General features: G+C 36.0%; 1 protein-coding gene across 2 annotated transcripts in view; it reads left to right on the top strand.

The window, feature by feature from the left end:
* The window catches only part of SPATA17 (spermatogenesis associated 17), a 93,707-nt gene that overhangs the window by 64,542 nt on the left and 16,752 nt on the right, over window positions 1-12,413 (top strand). For both annotated transcript variants that reach the window (XM_071805974.1, XM_065835014.2), the window contains one exon: window positions 5,945-6,080. In XM_071805974.1, the coding sequence (XP_071662075.1) occupies window positions 5,945-6,080 (136 nt within the window). The remainder of the gene's footprint in view (window positions 1-5,944; window positions 6,081-12,413) is intronic.

Here is a 12,413-nt window from a genome sequence, read left to right as displayed (position 1 = left end):
TTTCGTACAAATGAAGTGATTTGCCCCTCAGCTTGCATAGGAATGACAATTGAACTCCTTTGGGATGGCCGCTTAATAAACCAGTGTCTAGTTTGAGACACTGACTGCTGGATCCAACAGATTTAGATCAGTAAGCATGAAAAGTTCTTTACTCAGTTGCATGCAGCTGCGTGCTGGCCCATTTTCTATAGAACAAAAATGTAAATTATTTTCATTAACTTTGCTGAAATGTCTCACGTGATATGCCTTGTGCTTCAAAGTATGCTCTTAAACATCTTTATAAAGTCAACATACATCAGAATGAATTGTAATTCGTTGATAGAATAGGGTTAAAGCAGCAATAGTGTAAGGCTGAGGTTTCCTGATTTATTGTAGTCTTCTGGTGTGACAACAGGCAAGGCATCTGAGTTTCTGGCTGCGTCCGTGCTCCACACTGTACTGGAGATCTGCTAGTCCTGAGCACACTGGTTCACTTGTGCGCAGCAGCGTGCAATGTTTGCACACCCTGCCTCTCGCGTGCTGTGCAGACATTGCAGCACCAAGCTCCTCATGGGCTTGTTTCTCAGCAAGATAATGCTTTCCTTTAGAACCAGCTCAAGTGCTTCCATGCTGCACAGCACTGTGATGAAAGGTATACTTACAGAGAAGTTAATGGTCTAAATAAGCTGTGTACTTGGGGAGCAGCAATGTTTTCAGTGGCAATAAAATTTAAAAGCAAGTCACTTTGATAAGAGTTAAGATTTAAAAAAATATTTATTTCTACATTTATAAGATCTTTTACTGTATTTCTGACTTAGCTGCAGTGAAAACAGTTGCTACATTTTATGTCAGACAAATGCAACACATCTGAAAACTTTTTTCAAATTATACTTAGTTTTTCACATGCTTTGCAACTTCAGTAATTTGCATATTTTCCGGACTGTTATTGTATTATGATAAACAGGGATTATCATACATTTTCAGATAATGTTTTCTTAACAATTCAACTTCTATTTGTAACTCTTCCATTTATTTTAATTACTACCACAGTGTGCAACATTTATTAATCAGCAGAGTCTTTTTAAGTTAAAATACTAAATTAGCTAACCCCATTAACACAGAATACTCCAAACAAGCAGTAATAGGAGAGGTAGTTACTGTGCAAATCGTATTATACATGCGGGTGCTCTAGGGCACAGTTAAGCATGATTACCCTCTTTTGATCCAGTATTCCTCTGCTTCTTCCAGCTAATTTCCACTGGAAATTTACAAAGTAGCGCCTTCATTTTTCCATCTTAATTTTTCTAATGAAGTTCTGCTACTTTATAACACTGGGGATACAGATAATAAGTCTGTGTATAATTAAGAAGTTCCGGAATTTACTGCAGAAGAGATCTCTTTTCCTACAAGAACTAGAGTATGCTTTTCTTTACCACCTAATATTATCTCTGACAGGGGTTAAATGAAAACAGCCAGAGAATTCTTAGATTTACTGATGTTAGGATAAAAGAGATTGATAGTTTATTGGAAAAGTATACATTTAGATTATTACTGTAGAATATATTTGTAATAATGCACCCAAAATAACTTTCTTATACCAAAAAACACTGCCATAAAGGTAATCTGACCAGATATATTAAGTAATCTGTCTTTGTTTTTGTAAATAACAATTTGATTTTAGTATACACTCATTATGAACTAAATAATGGCTGCTTGCTGCAGTTGTTTTGCTATAGAAAACCACTATGCTTCTTCCTTTGTTCCTGGAGTGAAAAGAGAGGCACTGCTAGATTTGATGAAAAAATTACTTCAGCTATAACCCAAATTTGAAAGCTTAAAATTAATTTCCTGTTTCATTTGAAGGAAAAAAAAAAAAAAAAGATTCACAGCTTCCTGATAGAGAAGCAGAATTTCTTTGGAGCTAATTGTTCATTGTCTTCTTCAAAGGAGATAAAATAGTTTTATTTGAATTAGATCAAGACAATAAGGAATTGAATAGCTATTGCATAGAACCACGTCAAATAAAAATGTAACACCACTATCACACATCTAGAGTTAAGAGTTTGGTTGTATTTCTACTACTAAATTACAAAAATGTACAGTGCATGCAAATATTATGAAAGTTTGACAAACCATGGAAGCAGAATATTCCTCTTAGTTCTCTGGTTTTAGTATCTCTTATTGTGCCCTGTTAGTGCAGTGTGTCTGGCATCAGATCTACTGCCAGTTCTTTCTCGGAAGCCTGGATCAAGATTGAAGCATTTTTGGTACCAGGGTTATGTCCTTGCACTGCTGGACTGCTGGGATTTTGCCTCTTGGGCAGGTCCAGAGAATGTACCAAAGGACCACTCTGCTTTTTTCTTTTGCTGCCTGTAAGTTCAAGAAAAAGTGAATTCCTCTGAACTGTGTCCTGTTGGTAGGTACCATAGAGCACTGGGATGCTACTGCCCAGCAGTAAATGGTGGACCTGACAAATCCTCCTACCTGTTTGTACTGCTGCTCTCTCCTCTCACATTGCCATAGACACCAGAGCCCAGTACCAACTGCTGCTGCCATCATCTCAGTCAATCAAACTGGAAAACCTTCAGTGTCTCAAAGGCGTCTTCCATTTCCTGTTGCAATACTGAGAGATATTATAATAAAAGAGACAGAATGGAGAGAAGAACTGGTAGGTGAGGAATGCACAAAGAAAGATCATGAGGGGGTAAAATTGTGGGAAAAAGAAGGTTTAGAAAGATTAAATTAATCCAGCAAGGAGTTACAAGATAGGATGAGTGAAGGGAGAGAGAAAGTAACTTTTATTTTCATTAACAACGAATATCTAGGCTATCTTTTGAAATTTAAATACACACCACCAGCAGCTGTCAGGTCCACAACTGACTATTAAGTTGAGACTTCTAGGTCTTTTTACACTAATTAGGTTCGACATAGTGTGGTCCTGGCAACAGTGCAGCTGGCCTTCATTACCATTGACACGGCCAGCTTTGGTCCTCCTCCTCCCTCAGGCTGTGTATGTTTAGTACTGCTACTTGTGGAACCTGAGATGGTTTCCGATTTCTGGTTCCAACTCTTTCCCCCTTGTCTTGAATGTGTTATTTGGCACATCTCTCATTCAAGGATTTGTGGTGGGTGAAATGAAATAATTTTTCATTTTTTAATTTATTTCTCTAAGGAAAGTTCACCTCCTATGAGATCACCAACGTGGGAAAGGCTTAGCTTATGCTGACTCTGTTTTATGGCAGAACATAACATCAATACGGAATTCAATTCTTCTTTGATCCTGCTACTTCTGTCTCTGTCATATTTACTGAAAACCTTTAAGAATTTCTGAATTTACATTTAAATCACAAGAAATATCTGAATCCCAGATGTAGGAATCCTCTGAGTGAGCTTTTTATGGAAAAAAAATATTGAGGTCTAAACTTTTGCAGTTGATAATGATGGCATCATACCGTTGTCTGGCTTTAATTTTCTTCTCCTTCCATCACTCCTTCTGTCACATTCAGAGCACATACTGTCATTAATTTGGGGAAAAGCTGTGTCAGGTGTATATATAGAGCTGCAGAACACAATGCCATTACTAAAGTGTTTTGCAGTGCTATTGCTTTTTACTATTATTATTGGTTGTGGGGGTATAATGACTTTTGTATGACTCCCATTAATTTGGTTACCCTACTTCACAGAAAAAATGTTTTAATGTTCTTTTTAATTACTTATTCACATAGAGTAATAAAAATTATTGTTTTAAATGGACATTGAATTTGCAAGCATATGATCCTTTCTTGTAGTTAGATGGTTATTGCTATAAGGATCTGCCCACCTGCTCTGACAGCAGAACTGTAGACAGAAGGAAAGAAAAAGTTTCTACTTTAGACTACTTTATATAATTATACCGTATCTTTAATGTTCATTCATTTCAGTCTTAATATTTTCATATTGTTCAATGTTCTTCCTCAAAAATTCATGATTGATTTTATTTTAATATTTTTTTTTTTTTAATTTTCACTCAGCCAAAGCCATACATTCCAGGCTGCATGGCACATACTCCAGTTGATGATCTTAGAGGAGATATGCAGCAGAATGCAGATCACATTTGTGCTAAACTACATGTAGCACATACTTTTAGTTGTGTCTTAGGTGTTACAATATATGTTGTTTGGTTATTTTTTGGAATCGTGGTAGAACATAGATTACTTATTTTGCAAAAAGGCAAAGATTGGCTGATACGCAGTAAAATCAAAACCTCTATGTAGGAAATTTTATTGAGAAAACCATAGTAATTTACTTTATCTCCTACTTTCCTCAAGATTTTTTTGCCATTTTGTGTGTAAATTTTACAGACATAGTATTCATATTTAATTGTGAATGCTATGGCTCAACTAAATTCTGTGCATATATGGGCAAATCCCTAAACTGCTAGTGTTGTCTTCTCAGCTATCCAGTCCCCTGAGAAAGCCAATTTTCTTTCATGTCTGAACAAAAGAAAAATGTACTATTAAAATGCAATTCAGAAGTGATAAAAACTGCAAGTGGAGCAGCCGGCTCACAGCACCTTCAATGTATTCTCTGGGACACTGGGGCCACATTAATTTTTGTGTGTGTGTGATGTCCATCCCATGTGCAAATTAGCATTACAAGTACCATAATCTGTCTTATGTGAGAGTACCCATTCCCATGAGTATACACATGCTCCTATAGCTTTGTATAATTTAAAAGTCTGCTAACTCAGTATTTTTCTTCCGCTAACTTTACATAACATTTGCAGTACTTGATAAAATAAATTGAGATAGCTGGCTAGATTCTAAAATAGTTTATTTTTATGAAGTGGACAGACAGGGTTTTTTGTTGTTGTTGTGTTTTTGTTTGGTTGGTTGATTTTTCCTGTTTGTTTGTTTGTTTGTTTTAAAAACAACAATACTCAAACAGTTGCTGATGGATCAGTTAGTCCAAACAAATAATTTTCTGAGTCTGAATTAACTGAGATACAAAGAAAGGTATTTTAATCCCCATCTTTATCAGAAACTTGTTTGGCTGTCTGACTCTTACAGGGACTCTGGATCCTGAAAAGCTTTCAACTGGGAAAAGGTTTTAATTAACTTCACCCATTGTCATGGCAGTTAAAATGATGTTTTAAACTTCTGATGCACATATTTCTAATTGTATTGTGTAATAATTTTTCCTACGTTTGTAGAATAAAGAATGCATGTTGTTTTTTTTCAGAATACCAGCACCAATAAGCTTAATTCACAAGATATTAATTTTTATAAAAATGTGCCTGTTTGCTTGCAAACTGAAATAGGTGGAACTAAGACATCTTTGTAGGTTCTCATGCAGATCCTTTAAGATAAGGTGTCTTTCACCTTCCTCCATACAGTTTGCTGTGGATCCTATCCAGAAAACCTGTTGCTGCCCATGACAGTTAGGACATCCCGATCCATCTGATGGAACGATCATGTTGAGGTTATGTGTTGGGGTCCTACATGGCTTATAAAGTGGATGTAAGTTCTCCAGCAATGAGCTCCACTCCTGTGAATGGTGTGTGCTTCCCACTGAGCGCTGGCACAGACTGCTCTGCCTGCTAAGACGTGAGGTGTCAACATGAAGTTCCCAATAAATTGAACCCCACTCATTCTCTCTTCACATCACACCAGTTGGTAGTGCAGATACAGCCAAAGTAATATTCTAATAACGCAAGTGAACTGGGTTATATCTTTGTACAGAAAGTCTTCATTTAATCCTAGCGAAATTCTATATCTCATTGCTCCAAGTTTAGTTTAAAAGTGGCTATAGGATAAATTGCAGTAATCCTCTCAAAATACTGAGAGGGAACATTAAGAAGGCATCAGAAAAAGAGGAGGAACTCAGGTCCATGTCACCTCCTGTAGTGCTGGTATCTATGATTGACATCAATCCTGTAGTATCTAGGGTAGAGAATAACTGATTTTTAAATGTTCTTGAATTTCAGATTTCTACCATTTTCTTCATATCATAAAAATGAAAAGTATGACCCATCAATTTGTAGGTCAGGCAGATATGGCCAAGAAACTTATGGAATTAAACACTTTCGAGAAGTACAGCCTAAGAAGTGGATAGCAGGCAAGGTAAGTCACTGTAAAAATTAAAGACTAGTTTACTTCTTAGATTGTTATTTTATTAGAACTAAGTGAATTTGGGCCTGATCCAGAGATCATAAAATCCAATGGGAATCTTTCTAGCATGTTATAAAATCACATAGAGCCAATGTGATGAGATGCCAGACTTCTTTGGCTCTCTTTCTGGTAAGTTCAATTTGAGGAAATTCAACATGTCTCCCACCTATGATTTTTAAAAGCCTGATTAAGTACAGCTTTGGTTATATACGTTTTGCAAAATTTTGTCCTATGTGTATTGCCTTTTCTACTTTAGGAGAGGTTGCATGTTTGTTCTTCCACATTAAGCTAAACCTTCAGAAAATTATGGCAAGACCTGATCAAAAATAACAAAATATTTTACTGCTTACATTCTTTAGAAAATTCTAAAAAATAGTGAAGAAGCACTTTTATTTTAAGAAAGTCTCAGTAAACTGCCTGCTTTCTCAGGAGCATCTCATATATTTCTGGTTTTGTAGTGCTACAAGAGGTAATTTTCCTCAGAACATGTTCGAACATGAGTTTGTGTAATGTTTGCATTACTTCTATTTGTATTAGGTATCATAATCACATTAAATTTCCCAGTACAAGGAGGATAATGGACTTGGTAGAGAGTGCAGCACAGAGCCACAAAGATAGCTAGAGGAGCAGCTTTTTATGAGGAGAGGCTGAGAATGCTGGAACTCCTCAGCATGAAGAAGAGAAGGCTCGAGGTAGATCTTATCAATGTGTATGAGCACCTGATAGGAAGAAATGAAGAGGAGAGAGCCAGGGTCCTCTCAGACTGTGAGGGTGACAGAGCACTGGCATAGGTTGCCCAAATAGGTTGTGAAGTCTCCATGCTTCGAGACATTCAAAACCCAGCTGGACACAGTCCTGAGCAATCTGCTCTAGGTGAGTAGGGGGATTTGACTAGATGATTTCAAGAGGTCTCTTTCAACCTAAATAATTCTTAGATTTTGAAAGATATGATTACTTACTTTCCTGAAAGTAACTTAATCTTTGTAAATAGATAACAAGTTTGGAGGAATCTTAGTTTGAGAAGAAATATTTCTTAAAATAATTGTTTCTTAAAACTTTAAGCTTTAAAATTAGTTCAGAGTAGATTTTTGCTTTTCTAGCATATATTAATTAAATCTCATTGTAAATAAAGGCACAAAGATCAACATTCAACAAAAAGATCTGAGTTTGTCTTTCAAATGCAATGAGTGGAAGATGTGACTGGCTGAAGTTCCACAGTATAAATACAGTATATAAAAATATCTGAAAGTCTTATTGGTGGTACTCATCTTGTCCTATAAACTATTCTTTTTCTGGTCCTTAGCAGTTCTTTTTCAGGCTCAGATGATGATATCACACATATATATTACTATATAAATTATGGGTTCAGCTGAAACAACTAAAGTCACTTGTGATCTTGGACAGATTTCAACCTAAATCTCTGGAGTTGACCAGCTGTATACATTAACCCAACATGACATATAGCCTTCCAACCCCAATTCTAAATCAATATGAAGCTTCAATTAGGAGCCACTTACCCAAACAGAGAGATAAGAGGAGAAAAGAGCTATTTACGACCTACTTACTGCTTTAATGGGTCATTATTATCAGAAAAACAAAACAAGAAATGAAACAACGACCACCACCAACAAAAACAACAGAACCCAGAAAACCAACCAAATCAGCTCCACCTCCTCGTTATATTTTCTTGGCAAAGGTCCTATAGGCAGTCGTGAGGTCATACTTTTGTACATGTTAAAGTTGAAAGAACTCTCTGTCCCTTTCATATTCTTAAGCTGTATTAAAGCTTTGTATGTATCAGTGTTTTGAACAAAATTATCCTGTTGTAATGGATCATGAGGCTAAAGGACATGTATCAAAATATTACAAAAAAAATCATTTTTTTTTTGCTTAACCCTTTGCCTGCTAAACACAACCCTCCTCTGAGTTTCCTATATTTTTGTGAATGCAACTTTTATTACCACCTGAATAGCTGATAACCATGCCGTGATGTATGTTCAGCTTTTGACAGTATTAGACCAGAGAAATATCTTGTATCATTGCTGCTAAGACAAACTACTATGTAAGTTCTTCCAAGGAGGCAATTCAGTGGTCAGTGGATCAGTGACCCCTCAGAGCTGCTGAGGTATTACTTGGTGTTAACTGGTAATAGCTAGCTTTTTTTCAAACTATGTATTTAAAAGTTTCCCTGTATATGTACATGAACATGTCCTACTTTTATTTTCCTGAAGGTTTTCATGTGTTTATAAGCATGCAGTTTAATTTGAGTCACAAAAAGATTAGTATGCAAATTATATAATTACTTTAGAAGCAAAATGAACAACAATGAAAATATTGCCTTGTATTTCTTCTGGAAAATGGAAGTGTATTAGAATAGATTTCCTCTAAACATAATAATTACCATATCTATGTGAGGAAAAGTTAATAGTTCTTTTAATCTGGCTATAATCTGAACATTTTTATCTCATTCTGTTTGCATTTTGAAGAAGTTTCTGAGTTAAGGGAAAATCTGTTGTATTCTAATTCTTCATTAAAAATAAACAAGAAATGGAAATACTATACCTCTAGTAAAACTGAATATAGTGTAAACAACTATAAAAAAAATAAATACTTTGCATATTTTAAATTTAATATCCTATGTCTAAATACCTTGGAATGCCTTTGTTAGAATTTATGTTAGAATTACCAATACAAAAAATTTACCAGTCACTATGAATTTAATCTGCAATGATAGGTTCCAATGTAGCCGGACAGTCAAGGGATCAAATAGACTAACTATAATCTTTCAGTTGTCAAAACATTCACATATGTTCATATTTACTGAGGCAGAAATGATAGCTTACAGCCTTTAATCGGTATTGGAATTAGTTTGCATATGCATTTTAGAAAACGGACTTTAATGACAGCCTTTAATATTTTCTTATTTGCAAAATTCAGGAAGTGACATTTTAAGATGCTCCTTCCTGATAGATTCTTTGTTCTGATGCCTTATTACAGGTGAATTACAGTACGACTGCATAACTGTTTCATTATTTGCACAGGCATTTTGGCCCTAAACAGAATTTTATTATCTACAAAGCATAAAAATACCCAGTACTGCAAAGAATTAATTTAGAGAACCTAAGCATATTGCACAGAACATAAAGTTGACCTTTACCGTCTACAGCTTTTAGAATGGAGTGGGATGTGGAACACATCATAGATTTAATGTGGCACAACGCTGTCTGCAGAAACTTGGGTGGGACTGTGACTGCCTGCCCATTGCACCCGATGATTGAATCTGCTGTCACCAGCATCCTGATAATAATGAACATTCAGCTTAACGACCGTGATTATGATTATCATAATTGATGTGCAAGTGCAGTGTGTGGGGATCATTACAGCTGAACTGTACAGCAGAGAAACATGCCTTAGTTATGGATAATTTTACTTTTATGCATTGATTGGGATAAAATATGCCTTTCAAGTTCAACAGGCCAGCTTAATATAATTTTAGGAAGATTTCTACATGTATGAATTGGTGACTATGAGCTTCCTGCAAAACAGTCATTCTAGCTGTTTGTTTTGAATTTTTTCATTCAATTAATAACGGGAAATAATTAAATAATCAGATGTTGTTGAGTGGAAATCACTTATGGAATACTGCCAGCATTAATCAAATATCAAGTTCAAATATTTCTGATTGTCATGGCCTTGCTTAGGCTAGGAAGAATAGTCCTTGTAAATCACCACTAACACAATTCTGGTTTTGGTGGAGCAGGAGAAACTGGGTTGTAGTCTACACTACTGGCATTTTTGCACTTTATTAGAGTAGACAATAGTTGTTCCTTATATAAATTCTATCACTTCTATCTTTGTCACCAGAGGCAGAGAATTAGAAGTTCACATTCAGACAGTGTAGATAAAGGCACAATCAACAGCTTCAGTCCCTTTTGTTGGACAGTGGTTGCCCTCAACTGAGATTATATGAAGTGCTTATTTAGATTGTGACATACTATATAACAGATAAAAGCCTGTATGTGTATGTATTTTTAGCCAGAGTTTATATAAAACATATTACAACATAAGTATAATGCAAAGTAGAGAGTTTCACTAATTTACACTGGGTGTAAATTTGGATCTTTTCTATGGTAAAAATTCTTGATCTTCGATTTGCTTTCTACCATGAAGAATATTGTAAGGATCAAACCTCCATGAATGTTTCAACTGCGTAATTCCTCTCACATGACTTTACATTTGGACTTTCTATAGTGAAAAATAGAACAACCTGTGTGTCCAGGGAATTTATGCTGTTTCATATAGTCTGATGCCTCTGAAAGCTCAGTCGCCTTGGTGGTTTTCACTGTTGCTCACATTATGGCTCAAGTGTAATCACATTACCAGGTAGGGCCCTGATTTCTAGATATGTGGGAAGAGGTCCATAAGGAGAACCTGATACAGCCTGAAAATGTCAGTGTCTTAAAAAGTGCAACTCTTCTACATGGCCATGGCCAACCCGCTTTTTTCTACATTCTTCTGAAACCACTGTGTCCTGTGGTTCCACAACAAATTTATCTTTGTATAGTATTACTGCGAGGGAAAAATAGAGTAGGGAGGGGGCAAGTGGTTTGTTCTGTGTGAAAATTAGTTTCATTCCTTGTAGGACCAGCAACATACTCACAATAATTGTGTCTAGTGGATGATGCCATTTTGTGGCAGAATTGTTTGATACACTATTCAGGTTTTTCCATCCCTTGACTATACTGAATTTCACCCTAACTCCATTTTTCCTAGTCTTGCAGTGATTGGACTTGAGATAGGTATAATGTATGTGTGAAGCTTTACACTTTTTCTCTTTTAGCTTGTGACTCCATGACAATTTTTGAAAGGAATTTGCTTGCTTTATTTTAATTTTAATTAGGAAAAAATATTATGCAAGAATATTTCCTCATACAATATGATATTGGCTAATGAATGTGCATCTGTACTATCAGTCTTTTTATATGTTTTAAAAATTTCAGGGCCATATTTTCTAGTACGTTTTGTGTCAGAAGTTACTAACATACAATGAGAAGAGCGAGCGTGTTTTTCGAATATCCGATTCTTAGTTTCCCAATCCAACTGCAATGTGTTTTCCTAGGCAATGCAGAGCTGACATAATGTGGCAGCCAGAAGTGACTCTATTGTAAGGGAATTATGAGACGATCTGTAAGAGTTTGCTTGTTACACTGCCAGTTTCCTCATGAGCCATGTCAGGGATAATAAGGGTCGTTGCCAAAGTGAGTTGCACTCCAGCAATCCCCGGCCAATAACATGGCTCCTGTATGATTATTACTGCTGGCATGACTTCATGCATCTATTCAGATGCTACAAATGGACCCTTAGTTTGAGTTATCAACTATCTGTTTCCAAGATAAGGCTGCTTTTTGTCACTTTTCTGCCTATCCGGAGTCCTGCACCAAACTAAATCATTTAAACCCCAGGATCTGGTCCTACAACAATATATCCTACAGTATTAATGAGAAGTCTATCTTTTGGGCCTTGTAGGATATATTTTCTGCTCTCAGAACAACCATTATGAATCAGAACGCTGCTATATCTTCGTGTGAAAATCAACTTGAGTAATTCCCTGGCTCCACATAGGGTGATTCCCAAAGTGGCTTTACTCTTCAGAGCTGCGAGCTCCTTAGAGCTCAGACATTTGGTGACCTGGTTAGGCTACAACAAAAGAGCAGTATTGCCAATTCAATATCACAGACCAGTTTAATAAGCAAGTGATCTCTAACACTGGGTACCAAAAGATGGCTTAAAGTAACTTCTGCATCTTCTACTTCTGAACTTTTTGCTTTTTATAGTAAATGTCATAATAATATTGTTGAGAAGCAAGTTATTAAAAAAGGCGGGAGTATATCATATCCAACAGCGGGAACATCAGCCATTACCTCTCATTCACTAGGATGAAATATCTCTCATTATATTATAAGATGCACCCATTTGGTCTTCTAGGAAAGCAAATGGCAATTTCAACATTTGACAGCTGACATAACAATTTTTCCAGATTCCGTACTGAATGACTGTGTCCTATTTAGAGAAATCAATCTTGTTATGAAGATAGCTTTCAGAGCTCCCGTTGGGAAAGTTCTTGAGCTGTAGATTGTTTCCTTTGAGATAAGATCACCATTGCTGGGCTTCCTTTGAAAACTGCTGCTCTCGATACAATGCAAATGATTATTAACTATGAGCGATCATTCAAACTCTTCTTAGCCATAGAAGAAAGGTAAACACTATGACGCAAATTAAACCATA

Source organism: Patagioenas fasciata, chromosome 3 (assembly GCF_037038585.1).
Source record: "Patagioenas fasciata isolate bPatFas1 chromosome 3, bPatFas1.hap1, whole genome shotgun sequence".
In the NCBI taxonomy this organism is placed as follows: domain Eukaryota; kingdom Metazoa; phylum Chordata; class Aves; order Columbiformes; family Columbidae; genus Patagioenas; species Patagioenas fasciata.
The sequence above is the reverse complement of the archived record's forward strand: the minus strand, read 5'-3'. Positions and strand labels throughout refer to the sequence as shown.